Source organism: Aedes albopictus, chromosome 3 (genome assembly GCF_035046485.1).
Source record: "Aedes albopictus strain Foshan chromosome 3, AalbF5, whole genome shotgun sequence".
NCBI classification, from domain to species: domain Eukaryota; kingdom Metazoa; phylum Arthropoda; class Insecta; order Diptera; family Culicidae; genus Aedes; species Aedes albopictus.
Window position 1 is genome coordinate 378,058,246 of NC_085138.1, and position 19,072 is coordinate 378,077,317.

Here is a 19,072-nt window from a genome sequence, read left to right on the forward strand (position 1 = left end):
TGCGAAAAAAAATCCCAGGAGGAGTTCCTTCAGAAATTCCGGAAGAAATTTTTGAAGGTATCCGTATGAGAATCGATGGAATTACTTGTGACAATTTCACCCGTTGTTGGTCCGGCTCTGCCTCGTTCGAAAAAATCACTCCCACTTGCAATTTACCGATCAATAATGCTATAAAATTGGAATACGAGATGGAAAACGCTCTGGAAACCCCCGCTAGTAATTAACTGACAGTTTATCTTTCATTTGGAGATGAACCAGCCTCGGGCTGAAAATCTCCCTAATAAAGCTAATAATAATTGTGACAATTTTGTAGAACCCCTGCCCTGATGCAATAACTAGAACATCATGAAGGCATCCATAAAGAATTCTTGAGAAATACTCGGATCCCTAAAGGAATTTGTAGAAAAATACCTGAAGAAACCTTGGAAGGCATCAAAATTATCAGTAACATATACCTCATTGCCACCCAGTCTACTTTCGTGCCAATACAGTCAACTTTCGTTCGTTGGGCTACGTTAGGTGGGCTAGAGCCCAGTTAGAACGAAGTCAAACGTCACTTTTTCTAACTGGGCTAAGAGCTTAGTGCAACGAGCGAAATTTGACTGTACTAACAATCACTAATAATTGCATCGCTCAGTATCGCTTAGTTAGACGAACATCTTTACAGAAAATACCAAAATTATACTTTTCGTTGGACTGAAATATCGGCAAAATTGATTTTACGGGAGCGCCATCTAGTGAGATGATTTCAAATCAAAGATTATTTAAATTGAAAAAAATACATTCATATAAATGAATATGCCGCAGTCATCAACTTAGAATATTTTCTCTAGATCGAGATATCAAGTACCTAACAAATGTATATTACATTTTTGAAATGTGATTCAAAAGTCTTATTCATATGCAATCTTTGAAGCTATACTTTCGCCACCTGGTAAGATAATTCTGAAGTATATCCAATCCATCCATCAAATAAGAAGTATTGGTATTGTTTGTCAATATATTGCATCAAGACATACACCTCAAAAGAAGTTGACTTTTTTGAGGACGTTTGTCGTTCAGGGTGTCTAGGAAGCTGAGCGAATATGTATGTATTAGCACCAGCTTGCAGAAAAACATTAGGATAATTTTTATTATCAAATAGATTTTGATGTATTAAAAACTTTTGCCGAAGACGCAAACATTCTATGCATTTAGAATATCAAGATATTCAAGCTTTCAATCCGTAATTTGAATACGCACTAGCGACATCTACTGGGCCAATTTCGATTCAATAAATTTATCATAAGATTGCTTTTTTTCTGCAGAACAATTTTGTCGAAGACAGCATGATAAAAAAAAAACAATCATTTGTGCCGTGGGGTCCAATGGACCCCAGGGGTACAAAATCGCCCGGTTCAACTTTGACATCGAGAATAATCCATTGTACACCATGGAACTTTTGGTATTTTTGCACAAATAACTCATCGCGGTGTAGTTTGATGGTACTATAAAAATGGGGCCGATATGTCAATCCAAACTTGTTTGCGACAACTTCAAAGTGGCTGTGGGGTCCAATGGATCCCAGGTATCCATTTGAGGGTTAAAGAGCCCTATTTTTTACTTTTAGAAGAAACATCAACAAAATTGATATTATTTGCTTCGTTAGAATGTTTACTATTAGAGCATGAAGAAACTATTTTTGATGTGCAGGGGATGGCCAAAATGTTTGGGATAGGCAACTTTTTTTCTCCCACAAAAAAATTCAACATGCTGTAACTTTTCATAGAGTGCATCAAAAAATCTCAAATTTTGACTGTTTGTCAACCTATTATATGAGTATCATTGGTAAGAACCATTCGGGTAAAACACTATTATTTAGACAACTAATTTTTTAATTGTCATGTCTCGGAAACCAGTGAACCGAATTGAATGAATTTTTTAACGTTTATCAACAATATATTGATACTTAATAAGACGTTATAAAATGTTGTTGGATACTTACCGCAGTGGATTGTATTGGGTTTGGGGATGGGGCTGGCTATTGGCCGGTTTGGCCTCACCGGATGTGCTGACGTCCCCGCAGAGACGGAGCCAGGTGGGAGCAGGAGTGTAGGGAACTCCTTCCCGGAATGCCCTCAGGCTGTGAAGTCCCTGTGACTTCACCTCGAAGAAACTGGTGGACTGGAACAGCCTCGGCTGTCAGCACCTCAACTCCTTAGGTGGATATGCTCGCGTCCCCGCAGAGACGGAGCCAGTTGGGAGCAGGAGCGGTAGGGAGCTCCTTCCCAGGGATGCCCGCAGGCTGTAAAGTCCCCGTGACCTTACTTGGATGGTGGTGGACTGGAACAGCCTCGACTGCCAGCACCTCTACTCCAACGGCGGACAGAACTCTGATCAGAGTCCTACTACCTCAATCCCAAGGGCAGGGAAAGGGAGAAATAAAGCCACGGAGAATTATTTCTGAATAACTAAATATATTTATTACTTGTCGAACGTTAGCCGGTTCGAATAAAAACTGTTCTTTTGCTGCGCTTGACGCTCATATTTATATTCGCCCCGGTGCGCTCTAGAATCACGTGGAACATTCTATGCGTACCGAACGGTGATGATGATGATGACGGTACTCGGTTGATGATAGCGCGGGCCAGGCACGCCGCATACGGTAGCTCTCCTGCTCTCGGTTGGTCGGGTCACTCACGCTCTCCGTGGGATCTCTCTCTCGACGTTCGTTGCAAGTGCTTCGTCATCGTCGCGGTCGTTGTTGTCGTCGTACGCTCTCTCTCGCTTGCCAGCCGGGTTGGAGGTAGCCATCTCGAACATTCCAAGGCGTGCACTCACAGTCGTTCGGGGGAAAGTGGGGCACAACGGACATACGACAGGGAAGTGGGGGTACAATGGACATATGTGTCGTAAATTCATCATTCAGTGCGCCTTGCGGACTGAACAATGTAATAGTTTCTCACGGCGAATTAAGTTCTACCGGGTTGAAATTTTTACCCATATAGAGGAAAATAAGTAAAAATTGCAATACCACACAAAATTAAATGTGTTCTTCCTTCAATCTTAATAGGCTCTAATATATCTGATTAGAGATAATTTGAGAACGGAAGTGGAAAATCTTTGGATATCATCACTAAAATTTATTGACATTGATGTAAAAAAAAATACATTTTTTCGAGAAAAATCCAAAAAGTGTCAATCCATGATAACTTTTATCAACGTTTAAAAAGTACTTATGTTTTTATAATTTGTGAAGCATTCACATATTGTTAGTGTACGTTCAAAATTTCATTCAATTCGGTTAACTGGTTTCAGAGATATGACAGCTCAAAAATGAGTAGTCTAAAAAATAGTGTTTTACTCGAACGGTTCTAACTTTGCGAAATATTAATCAATCGAGTCCAAATTTGTACCAATGATGCACATATAATAGGTTGACAAACAGTCAAAATTTGAGATTTTTTGATGTACTCAATAACAAGTTATAGCATGCTGAACTTTTTTTGAGAAAAAAAAAGTTGCTAATCCCAAACATTTTGGCCATCCCCTGTACTACTCAAATTGAAATGGCAGTCAATCTTTAGTATATTTATAATTTATAAAACATTCTTTAGCTTTGGTTGGTACGAGATGTCCCCGTTCTGTGGCTTCTAAGTATAATAAATGCATAAATTGATATCTACAGGGTTAATAGTCACACTGCTCAGGAGGCCTGGCGGTTCTAATGAATGTAATACATGTCCGATGTACTACAAGCATTAATAACAAGGGAAAAAAAGAGCATCTTTTGACTGCTATCCCATCGTTAACCGCGGCTAGCCGCTGGTTGCTTGATTAGCAACGCTATGAAATCGACGGAAAGCGAAACAGTGACATCCCCCTTGATTAATAGCAAGAAAAGTGAGAGACGTAAACGATTCCGTCATTTTCCAAGATTCTTTCACAGAATGGCTGTATTCCTATGTGCAGACTAGACTAGAGAGAAATTGGGGTGCCGATTGGACGGAATTAGAATAATTCCAATTCCCAGAGTAAATTGGTGGAAAGGAATTTCGGAGAAATAAAATCTCGTAACACCATCATCATGTTTCACCTTAACGATCTATGTTTTTCTTTGTCTCTGTTTATTCTGTGTGTTTGTCAATTTGAAGTAGTTTCCTTACATAATTACTTTTCAGTTTGTTTTTTTCTCTTCTTCTCTTTTATATGGATTTGCTCTTCAGTTTTCAGTTTATAATTTTCGTTTTCTTTTTCTTTTGTAATTTACACTATTTGCAACATATGTTTCAGAGTAGATACCAGGCGGTAGGACCAGGTTCTTATGTCATTTACGATGATTTTTTTTTCGCGGGGGAAATTAGCCTGATTGTGTTTGATCTCTTTTTGTTTTTGGTAAACAAAAATAAAGATATGAATCCAAAGTTGAGGAATACGTTTTTCTTCCACTGAGTGTGTATGTAGCGTTTGAGTGTTCGAAGCGCAATACAGGAGGCAGGGTGGGAACACGGATATTTTCGAGTTTACGTAGATTTGTTCTGACTGTCAGTTTCCAAAAGTACCGGTCATAGGTATATGTGTATGTAGATGTTCGGTTGCTACAATTAACTTCCAATAGTTTCACTTGTTTTTGAGTTTCCATTAGAAACGACGACACCGCTCTATAAAGCTGGGAGGTCTTTTACAAAGACCGTCAACACGTTAAATGTATCTTCATTTTATGTTTACCCTCTACACGGAAACGGTTACTTTTGATGGTATAATTTTCCTAATCTCAGTAGTGCTCTAAGGGGGGTGGTACAGTAGAACGGGGTTAGGAGAGATGGGAGGGGGACTAATAGCGTCTCAGAGTAGTATGGTACATGCTTCACAACGCGAAATATTTTCCAACCAAAGCTTCTCGCCCGACTAGATGGGGGAGAGATTAATGCTCGAACGTCTCAGTTAAACTTGGTTTCAACTCTCATTCTCTAAGATGAGTGCTATTATATAATAACATTTTTTTCGGTAGTATGTTTTTCACCCGGAGGTAAAATCTCTTTAGGTTTCCATCTTGAAAGATATTTTTTTTTCGTTAAGCCACAATTAGTTATGTTTACTCAATTTTGTGTTAAACTAAGGTTTCTAATGATAATTCTTCTAGGCGAAACCAATCGATTCGTAAACTTAGATAAAAATGCTCGTTTTACCTCAAACGTAAAAGGGTTGAACCTAACTGAATCACCCTGATGGGATGTAAGTGTTTTTGAATTTCAATCGTCATGGGTTTTAGAAAAGAACTGATTTGATGGTGATGAGAGCTGTTTTTTCTTCCTACTGAAGTCAATTGAAAGCATGAATGCCAAACAGGAGGAGGATTTATCTTATAACCAGAGTCGTCTATCGTAGTCTTGTGTACTGTTTTGCTGAAGCAATTGACGTAAAGAATTGGTTGTCTGCTATCTATTTCTAACGATTTTGTTGGTTGGTTGTGTAATTTAGTCCTGATTGGCAACGGGTGGTTGAATTTTGGATCGAATGATGCTCGCTTACTATTGTGTGAGTATTGGGTTCAAATTGCTTATTTTACATATTTTATATAGAATTCTACTTCTTTGAACATGTGTACTTCATTCTCAAGTGTTGAAACTAATGATAACATCGACGGGAACTAATTTGGCCTTAATGCTAGGTTCGCTCACAGTCATTTTGTTGATTTAAAACGTGTTTGATTTTGTGTGTTTTGGGGTAAAATTTGTTCTGGTAACCAATTACTGAATGCCAATGCACTGAAGATTTTCTCTGGTATTTTTATTACCAGAGAAAATCAACGGTTCATTGCTTATTTCACAAAGCTCATTTTGTAGCAGTGTACTGGAAGATTCACACATTTTGATCTCATAAGTATTGCTCTTAGTATAAATCAATTCTTGTTATAGAAATCAATGTAAATAGAGGAAAAATGAAAGTTATCGAAATTATGTGTGGATTTTTCTACGGAAAATAAAGTCTCTTCTAAACTGTTGTGAAAAAGCCTTTTAAAGTAAAAGTCTTGATATTACTAGACAATATTTTTTGAGAGCAGCGATAAATTTGCATCCATGATAACAAACCCAAAAGAAAAAACTACATGAAAACATTCAACAATTGCAAAGTTTAAACTTTGGATGAGCAAGAACTTTATTCACCTTACTTAATCATTCCCAGGTTAGGTTTTGTGTCAGTGTACAGGTCTGTTTGATGGCGGCCCCAAAATTGGAATTGCAACTTCTCGTCGTCGGTTCCGATGAGTGCTAATTTTGGGTGTGTTTCACATTCCCGATGCAATCAATGCTAGGTTGTTGTTGTTGTAGTAATTATGAACTAAGTTTTTCTTACTTTTTTCTGTTTTTAATTTTTTTACTTTGCTTAACTCTTACAACATTAAACTTACAAGCTACACGTTGTATTCTCATTAAATATAATGTTGATCACAATTTTTATTGTTTTTCATCTTTTCTCATATCATGTCAGCTGCTTGTTTTTTTTTCTTAATAAAACTAAATAGTCAGGTCGAACAACTTAGGAAGGAACATCATTCTATGTACAAATTGTTTTGGTTTTTGAATATTAGTTTTAAACTGTAATTGTGCATTAAGTGCAATTTTGGTAAACTTATTTCGAGTAGATGCGATAATCCTCCAAAGAGTACACAGTAGTGGCAACCAAACCAGACTGAATAGTTTCCTAAAGATTTATACCATCGAATAAGTCTCTCAAATGAACCAGTCTACTACGGTCTAGTGATATTTTTTTCGTTCAATCTTTTCTCCACTTAATATTAAATTTAACGTCTGTCATAAGTTGTTTGCTGGCAAAGTTCGATTTTGGTGAAACGACTTCCTTATCATCCAAATCATTCGGGGCAGAGCGTTGCTCTCTAAACATTCTAAAATCGTCAAATTGGCTGCTTATTGTTGTCCTGTTGTTTCTGCTACGTGTGGTTTCGCTACTTACAAATTATATCACTTACTAAAATACTCAGAAAAATTGAATACATCCGAATCGAGTGTCGAAAACTGCTCTTTTCCAAACTTATCCTTTTAAACCGTCTTTCGTTAAAACAAACTACATGCTTTCTGTTTCGAAATCCTACTGTTTTTTCACCATTCTGTATTTTGTATAAACTACCGTTGTTTTTTTGTTGTTGTATGCATTGAGTAATATCAAGTGTTTGCTTATTGTTTCCGTTCGTATTTGTTTATCGTGAAACGTAAGTGTAGGGGTTCATTTTGACGATTTATAACGATGATAACCGGAGCTTGCTTGAATTATTGGGTGATTCGTAATACTTCATCTCTCGAATTACAAAAACTTAAACTGAAAATAAAACGAAACATTTTTGGCTTCTCGTAAGTAGCTCACTAAATATTTTCTGGCACACTGTTTTGTATCCGATCATATTCCTCACACGGTTTATACTCTAGCATCTAGAGTAACTTGACTAACTTAGCGTAACAGTACGGTCAAATAGGGGCTGCTTTCTTTGGTTGTAACCTCAATACTAGGGACCTCTCACTATCGTACATATAGATAGATATATACAAACAACTTAGAAAGAAAAACGATGATGAAAAAAACAGAAAAAAATCTACACAAGATAAAATACCGACGAATATGCGAGTAATCTCTCAAACAAGTGTGTTTGTGTCTGGAACTCTGGAACATGTTTACAATCTAGCATTTAAAACACCTTTATATAAAAATACACGATAGCTGAGCTTGGTTGTTTTGTTCACAGCAGCGAGCACCGAACGCCGCCGCCCTCTGATCTAGATTCAGGAAAACCGGGAAAACCCTTAGAAATCCATCACCTCCATGCTGAAAGGTTTTTTCCGGCCGGGACTCGCAGCCAGCGGGTTCGGTGTCAGGTGGTGCTGGTTTTTTAACTGAAACGTCTGATGGGTGGCTGAGCCGGAGGAGGTGGTCGTCAACGGGGAGGACTTGTTCGACAGCATCTTGCCCATGGTGGGCGGTTCGTCCTCCTCGTCGTCGCTGTCGCTGCGGACGTTCACCGGGCCACCCAGGGCCGGCCCACTGAAATCATCGTCGTCATCGTCCTGAAGGAAATTTGGGGGAGAGATGCGGAAATGACAGGTTAGAGCGGGAATATTACATGTATGTATTTTGAGAAATGAGTTTCACTACAATCGTGCATATAACGGATTCTGGAATAAATTCGAACGGAAATCGTTGAAAAAATAACGATAACTGAGAGCAATCAAAAGTATATCTGGAAATATGCGTTGGAAATAATGAATCTAATCAGATCAACGATTGAATTGTTTACAAACATGCTGATAAAGGCAATGAATAAGTTTTATCAAGGACATGACCAAATTTTTAGGTTGGTACTAAACAGCTTTTCAGACATATTCAAGAGAAGAATTTGATGTTTAGAGTGATATTCCAAGTGAAGTGAAGATATAGAAGTTTAATATCAGCATAAACAATTATTTAAAGTAAAATACGTTTTGAGGAGGTTATTACTACCATAATAAAGTCATTTTTTTTTTAATTTTGTTTGATGGTGGCTCTAAAACATCCTTGAATCCATTTAACTTGAAAATGTCGCTTGAGAGAAATTCAATAGCAGAAGCTTTGTTTTGAATTCTAGAAAATAATGTTATTGCACGACTTTTTATAAAATTGTCTTTTTTCTTAAATGTGGCAATTCGAAACAATTGCAACAACAATAGACATACCACAGACAAACAGACGTTTCACTCACATGGGGTCCGAGGAGGTTTTAGAGGAATTTCGAAGGCATTTCAGGAAGCTTCAGAGGATTTTTGACGGGTTTGAGAGGCGCTACGCAAGAGTTTTCGGGGTTTTCGGATGGTCTCAAGAGGGTTACAGGGGGTTTTGAGGGGGTTTAAGGAAGCCTACAGTTTCTGAAAATACATTTTGGACGCCGACTGCTCTCAAGTGAGCTTCAGCGGCTTGTAGATCCGATGACCTGTATTCAAGGCCGAACTCTTAGAGATCCTTAAACAAACATTAAACTTCCCAGGTAACCAATAAGCAGTTAAAATGGCATTAATTCGGCACTATATGCGCCTTTACAGCAGGTCATTAAATGCTAATTTGCCGTATATGCGCCATAAGTGCTAATTAAATGCAGGTTTTGGCCCAATATACGACTGATTAAATGCTTATTTTTCCTATCCCCTAGATTGTCAAAAACAAAAACAAAAATATTTTCCCCTGCCCATTTTACGACATCTTTCTGTTCTGTTTTTGTCCTCACTCTCTTGTGCAACTTTTGCGGCTTGGGGGCACGTTTTGAATTACTGTTGTTGATTTTTTGCTGATTTCGACGAAATTGCGATTTGATCCCTCGATCCTTGGGTTGACGATGGTGATGAGCCGCGTTACAGGGTAAGCTATAGATGATTAGATAATGTGCGTTGGATTTTTGACCTATTTAAGTGTTGAAAAATACACCGGCAGTCGCTGCGTTATGCTATGGGCTCGGCATCTGCTGATAATGAAATCGAGCATAGAAGACTAACCATGGGATTTATTTGCCAAAGCGTGTTTTTTCATTGATTTTTTGTTGCTACCTATAAAAGACATGGCATGCAAATGATAATGGCTTCTACAGCCGAACAATTATTGGCGATTTAATTAATTAAACAATTCTGGAACATTACTTAGGAAGTGGAAATGTGTTGTGTCATCACTCATCTCAGTTAGCAGTTTTATAGCAACAAAGTAGCAGTTATGCTGCTTGTTAACCAAAATATACCGTGCATTTGAAATGCTACACAACTGCTGTCTGATTTTAAATAGCATTTCAATTGCTAATATAGGGCAGTTTAGCAGTCGAACTGCTATGACACGACAGTAAGCAGGTCGAATGCAGATATAAAACAGAAATACGGCTTATTCAAATGCTTATTGGTTACCTGGGTTATTACTTGTCTGTTCAGCACATGGTTGCATAAAGCTGTGCAAGTATGATTTTCATTCATTCATTCAAGCACACAAATTTTGCATGTAGATTGGATGACTTATATGTACTCAAGAAAAATGTTTAGGAACCTTAAACAGTCCCAACCTCTCCCCTCATCTCTCACCTTTGAACACTCCCTAAACTCCCCTTATCTCCACTCGCTACTTTTTCCTCGTAAACCAACCTTATCCCTAATACTACAATTGCTCTGAACACACTCAGATTCTATTTAGGTAACGTTATGGAGGTACCTGAAAAGATTTGACCTAAATGGATGATTTGGTGTACATGCTAGTCTAGCAGATCAATAATAGGTCGACCTCGATTATCCGGGATTTACGTAAAAAAATCTTGGTGTTCCTCTTCTTCCTTTTGGAGTATCCTGCAGATTTATCCGGGATTTCTATTCCATAATTTCATCTTTCGATTACCCCAAAAATTGCAAAATGATTCCTCCAGATTCCTTAAGGCGCTGTCAAAAACTACGTAGACTCAATTTTGGCCATCTCAGAACCCCCTCCCCCCTCGTAGACTTTTGTCCATACAACATTTCCAAAATTGGTATGAACCGTAGACTTTGCCCCCCCATCGTTCTCCCTCAGAGCCTACGTAGTTTATGGACAGGCCCTAGTGGATTTCTTCCTTTAGGCAGTTTAAGAGTTTAGTTTGTTAGGAATTGGTTCCTGTAGGGAACAAAAATTTAGTCCTGGAACTCCTGAAAGATTCCCAAAACAAAATCCCACAAGAAAGTCTTGGAGTATTTCTTGAAAAAACTCCTGCAAGAATTCTAGAAGGAACTTCTGCAGGGTTCTCACAAGGAATTCTTGAATTATTTTCAAAAGGCTCTTCCTGTGGACTCCCAGATATAACTCCTAGAAGATTACTGTGGGGAACGCCAGAAGGACTCTCAGAAGAAACTTTTGGAGATGTAACTCCTGGAGGATTGCCAAGCGCAACTCCTAGAAGCAACTCCTTCAGGATTCCTAGAATGAACTCCAGGAGGATTAACAGATGGAAGTGTTACGGGAAAAAATCCAGGAAAAAAATACGATGGTAGGAAGTATTCAAAATCAAAGTTCCAGAAGAAACTCCTGCTACACAAATATCAAAAAGAACTTCTGAAGAAATTTTCAGATGAGTCCCAGATGAATTTCCGAGAAAATACCAGAATAAACTCTTTGAATGATTCCAGAAATAACTCCTGATGAAATTTCAAAAAAACGTTTGAAAAAATCCCAGAAATGACTTCTGGGGGAACCTCAGAAGGAACTCCTGAATGAATATCAGAAAAAAATCTGGAGAGATTCCAGAAAATAATTTTACGTATACGTTCTAAAGAATCGGAAGAACTCCTGTAGAAAAGCAACTCTTGGGTGAATTTCAAGAGGATATCTTGGTTAAAACCCAGAGCGATTTTCCTAATGAGATTGCTGGTTGAAATCCTGAAGGAATTCTCGAAATACTCTAGAAAGAATTCAAAAAGGGGGCATCTGCGTTAATTTCATAGTTCCAGAGTTCAGAAACTCTTTCATTGTTGAAAATGCTTTGACATGACTCTTTCATCAAAAAAGAACACTCATCGAATTTGAAATGGAACGAGATAACCTATGTAATCAGAAAGTTAGGTAGAACTGATACTGCATCCGAAGCCCAACATTTTGGCAGTGAAGCTGCTGCTTTGGAACGGTTGTCTTCGTCGTACTCAAAACGAGAAAACATTCCAACGCGCAAGTGGAGTGAAATTTAAATGGGAAATTTCGCCTAATTATTCGATTTCCAGTGCTATAAGGGCTAGTCATTCCATCTGATGAGCCAAAGATAGTTGGAATATCTGTAATTATTGGGTATTTCCCGTTGAATAAAAAAAAAACCCTGCTGAGATTTCTGATTATTTTTTTTAGAAATCCCTTCAAAAATATTAGGACATTTTTAAAAGCTTCTCTGTGGGAATCTCTGAAAAAGTTCCCGGAAGAGCATCTAGATTTGGAGAAATTACAAAATAATGTCTTTAGTAATCACTGGAGGGAATAATTCTGAAAGAATTCCTGCAGGAAAGTCTAAGGGTGTTTCAGAAGGAATTTCTACAGAAATTTAAAAAGAAATTGAATAACATAACCTCTGGAGGATTTGTTGAAGCTAATTGGTGAAAGGTTCTGAAAGAAACCACAGATTTCCCTTCTAATAAAAAATAGCAGAAACAAAGCTCTGTAAAACACACAGCAAAAATGTTAATTGAGAATTTTCAAACAATTTGAAATTTTGGATTGGATTTTTTGGAAGATTGGAAGATTTTTTTAGAAATCTCTGAAAAATGGTGGAAGCTATGAAAGCTATTCTAAAGGATTCCCTGAAAGTATACCGGGTAGAACCTCTGGATCTGTAGAAATTATAAAAAGAATGTCTTTAGAAGTTTCTGGGGGGAAGAATTCCTAAAAGATTTCTGCAAGGAAGTCAAACATATTCCTGAATAATTTCTGCAGCAATTGCTACAGAAATTGCAGAGCAAAATTCCTGGTGGATTTATTGAAGGTATCCCTGAAGGAATGTCTAGAAGAACTACTGGAGCGGAGCTGGTGTGATCGTTTAAGCACGTGGCCTCACTCCGAGGTTCTGGCATCGAATCCCACTCTCAACTAAAGGTGAGTTATTCCTTCGTAAGGCAAGTGAAGTCATGCCTCCCGAGAAGAACGAGCCTCGATTTATTAAAAATAAACAACTCTACCTCTGGGGAATTCCGAGAGGGTTTTTGCCTTTCTCGTACACTAAGTGTACTGGAAAGGCTATATGTTCACTCCAAAAATGACTTTTTGATAGAAGGCCCGGAGGGTCGAGTCACATATACCAATCAACTCAGCTCGACGAATTGAGGTGATGTCTGTGTGTGTGTGTATGTATGTATGTGTGTGTGTATGTGTGTGTACAAAAAAACTCACATCACTTTTTGGCAGTAAACCTCAACCGATTTTAATGATCAACGGTTCATTCGACGCGGAATCTGGTCCCATTGTTTCCTATTGAAAATGGTTCGAATCGGTCCAGCCGTTCCGAAGTTATGGCCATTTAGGTGTTCCGGATCGGTACCCCAGGAAGGGGCCAGATATGAAAACGCTACAAACCCATTCATGCGACACATCAAACCACGGCACTTTCGAAAACATGATGAACGGTAAACAGGAAAATAGTCTCGGGCCATACCTGAACCGGTAGTGTTCCGGAACCGGTTCCGGGTGACCCGCCGGAAGTGGCCAAATATGAAAGTGAACCAAACCCTTCATGCGACACATCAAACAGCGAATTTTTCGATAACCTGATAAACAGTAGGCAGGAAAACATTTTCAGACCATATCTGAACCGGTAGTATTCCGGAACCGGTTCTGGGTGTTCCGCCGGAAGTGGCTAAATATGAAAGTGAACCAAACCCATGCATGCGATACATCAAACAGCGGCTTTTTCGATAGCCTGATGAACAGTAGGCAGGAAAATATTCTCGGACCATATCTGAACCGGTAGTGTTCCGGAACCGGTTCCGGGTGATCCGCTGGAAGTGGCCAAATATGAATGTGAACCAAAGCCATACATGCGACACATCAAACAGCGGATTTTTCGATAACCTGATAAACAGTAGGCAGGAAAACATTCTCAGACCATATATGAACCGGTAGTATTCCGGAACCGGTTCTGGGTGTTCCGCCGGAAGTGGCTAAATATGAAAGTGAACCAAACCCATGCATGCGATACAACAAACAGCGGCTTTTTCGATAGCCTGATGAACAGTGGGCAGGGAAATATTCTCAGACCATATCGGAACCGGTAGTGTTACTGAACCGGTTCCAGATGTCACGCCGGATGTAGCCAAGTATAAAAGTTAACCAACCCCTTACATGCGACGCATCAACTCGCAAGCTCTTCAGGCAACCTGATAAACGGTTAATAAAATAGAATAGTTTCAGATCATATTTGGATCAACCGATAGAGTTCCGGAACCGGTTTCGAGTGTCCCGCTGGAAGTGTTGAAATGTAGTAGATATCAGAACCCATGCCTGCGGCACATTAAACAGCGGCTTTTTAAATAACGTGATGAACGATTAGTCAGAAAATAGGCTCAGATCACAACAAAGATCTTTATAAAGGCTACCGATAGTGTTCCAGGCCGATCTAGGGTGTCCAGCCGGAAGTGGCCAAATGCAAAAAAGAACCAAACCTATGCATGCGACACATCGAACCGCGGTCTTTTTTTAACCATGAGGAACGATTAGCAAGAAAATAGGCTCAGATCACAATAGAGGCTACCGATAGTGATGCAAAACCGGCATTGGGTGCTTCCTAGGGTGCTTCGCAGGAACTTCAAAAATGAACAAAGTCAATGCAAGCGATATGTGTAAGAAAACAAAATCTTGACTGAACTAAGGCCACATACATACTGACGTCTTACTCTACTCACTCTCTATCGTCCTTGTTTTCAACGGTTGAAACAAATATCAATCGTTGTTGCTCGTTTGACGTCTACTCACTACCAACATCAAGCCGCAGTGAAACGCAACCTGATTAGCATTTGGCGATTATTTTTTCGTAACGATGAATATAATAGCAATATGTTACAAATGATATGTCTGTTTGTCTGTACTAAAGCAATCTCATCAAATCACTGAGGTGTAAAAATATACAGTAGGATAGGTCAACGTTATATGAGAAAATTATCGCATTAACCCCGGAGAAAGTTTTTTCAATCCTCTTTTCCAATTGGCAATTTCGCTTGCTTGCATTTTTTGTCAAATTTTACATGAATTTTGTTACCTATGATAATAAAATATAGCCTAAAGTGTGAAGAAAAAACTATGTCGAAGACCGTAAAGCAGGGCTGTCCAACATACGGCCCTCGGAATCGATGAATGAAACTTGGCCCAAGGATTGAAATATTTGAAGATATTTCATATTTAAATAAAATTTAATATTAAAAATAAACTCGAAATAGGTAGAGTGTTTTGTTAAAATTTTTCAAAGATTAAAAAATTTAAATACATAAATTTAAAAATTTTAAACTTGAAAGGTACAGCCAAATTTGAAGCAGAATTTCAGCAAAATTTACTGAATTTCAGAAAAACGTTGCTGCTGAACAGCAGAGTTTACTGCACGAATCAGGAAAGTTTGCTGAATTTCAGCAAATTGTTTGCTGCAACCTGCAGTTCGGCAAAATTCAGAAAAAAGTATTCAGCGTGATTTTTGCAAAAAATCAAGAATTCTTACTCACATTTTTATGACCCAAATGATGTCAGTGTTGTGATTTGCCGTGAGAACGGGTAATCGGATGTACACAATTTCACCGTTGCATTCGTGCTTTCGAAATTTGATGTCGAAATTTAATGTCAGGCCCGTCGACTGGTATGGAGTATCACTTGTGGCCCGCGGCCACGAAAGGTTGGGCAGGCCTACCGTAAAGTCATCTGTGATTGTGAAAGACGTTATATCCTAGCGTGTAATTATCGTCTTGATGTTGATCGGTCTTCAGTGATAGTGAAGGTGCTCAAGCAGTCAACTGAAAATTCTGATATTTTTCAGCCCAGTCTATACGTTTAACGTAACGTCGGAATATGTTCAATTAATAAATTTCCCAATTTTATTTAAATTATTGCTTTTCTAAATAAGGTATTCTCAGGATTCAGTAACAGTTCGCATTACGTCGACGGAAAGATCATGCTTCGGAATGATGGCCCTAGCACAGAAACTAGCTAAACAAACAATAGAAGAAGATTCCAAAAACCGGGACCGAATTCTAAACCACCCGATAGGTAGGAGATTGTCCACATCACGAGGGTTTCAAACCGAACGGACTCAATAAATACCAAAACTTACGTATGACATTTTTAAGTTAGGCAAGGCCATCTTAACTAGGAAACCTTGATCGATTGAACCCTTGAAAAGGCCCCATACAGATCGAAACGTCGGAAAAAATCATAAACTAGTGTTTTCGATTCCCCCAAAAGGCTGAACCAACATTCTGAAGCAAAATCCTCCCAGTCGTATCCCAACCAAGGAAAGATCATGAGTACATGTTCGACGAGAAAGGCACTATCACCACTAGGTGGATTAATCTGGGTTTTTTTAATAGGGGTTCCTGGATAAAAACCTCTGAAGTAATATTTGACGTAGCCCTCGAGAGAATTTTTGGAGGAACCCCTGCAGAAATTTCATGAAGAATTTCAGGAGGAATTTCTCTGAAGAAATTATTGGAAGATGTTCTGTGTACCGGAAAGAATGTCTGGAAGAATTCCTGGCATTCGTAGAAAATATGGTGAACGACTTTTTGAGGGATTTTTTGAGAAAATCACAGTAGGAATTCCTGAAGTATCTGGAGGAATTTATAAAAAATGGAAAAAAAAAATCAGAATAAATCGCTGTAGGAATTTAAACAGTAAACTTTGGAGGTAGGAACTTCTGAGGAAGCCCCATGAGGAATTTCTAGAATAATCTTTGGAGATTGGAGGAATCCCTGTCGGAGCTTTTGCAGAAATCCCCGGAGAAATCTCCGAAGGAATATTGCAAGGAATTCCTGCAAGAATATTCGAAGCAATTATTGTTAGACCTCTTCCTGCAGCAATCTTTACAGATATCACTAAAGAAAATCCGGGAGATATAGCTTTGAGAATTTTCAGAAGTAATCTCTAGAGTAATTCAAAAAAAAAATCTCCTGATGATTTCCTGTCGGTATTTCAAGACTTATCCCTTGATGAATCGCTGGAAGAACCCCTGAAAGAATCTCTGGCAAATTTGTTGAATGAATCCATGAGAATCAATGTAAAATTTCAATCGGAATCCTTCCAGAAATTTCAGTAAAAAACGCTGGAGCAATCCTTGAGGAAAGGCAGACTTTTTTTTAAAGAAATCTCTGGAAGATTTTAAGAAAAACCCTTAGAAGAATACCCGAAGAAAATCCTGAATATATATCTGGAGGAATTCTTAAAAAATGATGAATTTTTCAAAAATTCTGGAAGGAATTCTATGAAAAAACTTATGCAATATTCTCTGGAGCAATTCTTTCAGGGATTTTGAGGAATTTTTCCATGAATTTTTCGGATGAAACAATGGAAAAATCCCTGGCATGTCGATATATACAGGGGATAGACAAAATGATCGGGACAGGCAAAATTTTCACTTTTCAAAAAATATGCAACTAGCTGTTACTTTTTGGAAACTGCATCAAATATTCTCAAATTTTCACTCTAAATTGATTAACTAGTTGTGTATCAGTGGACAAAATTTGGAAATGATCGAGCTATTCTACACGAAGTTATAAAGATTTTAGAAAAAGGTATATATTATTCAATAGCCAACTTTGAGCTGCTATATCTCCGGATTCAATGAACCGAACCCAAAGAAATTTTGACCATTTATGACTTATAGAATGAGCTCTGAAAAACGTTTGACTCAACTTGAAATTATGAACAAGAGAGAAAGTTATAGTAACTTCATTTATTCTATGATTTGTTAGTACATTGGTCTATTTTAAATATGCATCCCATTACTTTTCCAATAAATTTCCGGCTATGTTGATATTTTTCTTCAAAACATATTTATATTCAAGACAATAAGGGGGAATTTAAATGAACTATAATTAGCATCTTGAATTTTGAAGCGATGTTGAAATTTAGGAAAATATGGCGTTTTATTAGAAAAATAATCTTATCATTATAATTTTTTGCCGTGTTAAGAATTTTAAGTTAAGTCAAAAGTTTTTCAAAGCTCATTATCTTAGTCATAAATGGTAAAAATTTCATTGGATTCGGTTCATTGAATCCGGAGATATAACAGTTCAAAGTTGGTTATCGGAATGTTATACGATTTTTCTAGAATCAGTTATACAGAATTGCCCGATCTTTTCCAAATTTTGTCCACTGATACACAACTAGTTGATATACTTACCGTGAAAATTTGAGAATATTCGATACACTTTTAAAAAATTACAGCCATTTTAAATTTTTTTGAGAAGGGAAAATTTTGCCTGTCCCGATGATTTTGTCTATCCCCTGTATATTGTTTATAGCCCCCCTGGTCACACCGTATTTACGCCAATAAACTCCTGTAGGAAACCTTGGAGGAATACTTGGAAGGAGGTATTTGTTCAAGAATTTCTTGAAAAAATTCTGGAGGGTTTCCTGATACCTATCTTGGAACCTGAAGAAATGCCAAATACTGGAGAAACTTTTGAAGGAAGAGAAGAAGAAAGTTGAGAGAAATTGTTGAAGGACTCCTAAAAGTTTTTTTTTAAATCCATGTAGAATAGGCTGAATAAATTCTGAGAGGACTTATGAGGAAATCCTTGGATGAATAACTTTGAAATTTTATAGAACTTCCAAGGAATAGTTGAGAGGAATTTACTTTTTCTCTAAACGGAAGTTTGAACTAACGTGTAAATCAAACTATAAATTTGGTTTGTGAATCATGAAATTTCGGTTAAAACAAACCAAAATGTGTTTTGTATACTCTAATCTCTTTTCTTCGTCTAGGTGAAATTCTTGAAAAATTTTGGAATTCTTTTTTAACCCTCGAGTAATCGCGCTGTTGTATTTTTTACAACACTTTGAAAAAAAAACTCGCTTTTTGTACTCCGCTTTAGTGTGGTGCTGACGTAGGTAGCCAACCGCGCGAGTTACGGAAGGTTAAGGAATTTCTGAAGGGATTACTTGAGAAATGCCAATGAAAATATATTGAATGAGTTTTTTACGGAATTGCTAAGAAAATTCCTGGAGTTATTTCTGAAGCTAAAAAACTAAAAACTAAAAAAATACAGAATAAAACCCAGCAGTAATTTATGCAGCAATCACTGAAGTGAGGAACCCCTGAAAAAGTTCCGTGAAAAATTTTTAGATGCATCTTCGGAGAATGTGTTTTTTTATCTGTATTAATGAGATTTTTAGCCCTTAGCTAGTTCATCTCGGAAAGGAATATTTGAAGAAATATATGGAGGAATACCTGGAGCAACTCCTGCAAGAATTTCAGAAGGAATTCTTGGAGAAATTCCTGCAAGAATCTCAGAAAAAATCTACCAATATTCTCTGTAGGTATTCCTGCATAAAAATCTGAAGCAATTCTTGAAAGACCCCTCGAAGGAACTTTTGCAGA

At 37.8% G+C, this 19,072-nt stretch overlaps 1 protein-coding gene across 11 annotated transcripts in view; it reads right to left on the reverse strand.

Moving 5' to 3' along the window:
- Positions 1-7,295: 7,295 nt before the first annotated feature.
- The window catches only part of LOC109409918 (sodium-dependent neutral amino acid transporter B(0)AT3), a 159,360-nt gene continuing 147,583 nt past the window's right edge, over positions 7,296-19,072 (reverse strand). For 10 of the 11 annotated variants that reach the window (XM_029875198.2, XM_029875197.2, XM_062855774.1 and 7 more), the window contains one exon: positions 7,296-8,057. In XM_029875198.2, the coding sequence (XP_029731058.1) occupies positions 7,797-8,057 (261 nt within the window). In that variant the 3' untranslated portion in view covers positions 7,296-7,796. The remainder of the gene's footprint in view (positions 8,058-19,072) is intronic. The other variant, XR_009998588.1, reaches the window with a different exon arrangement.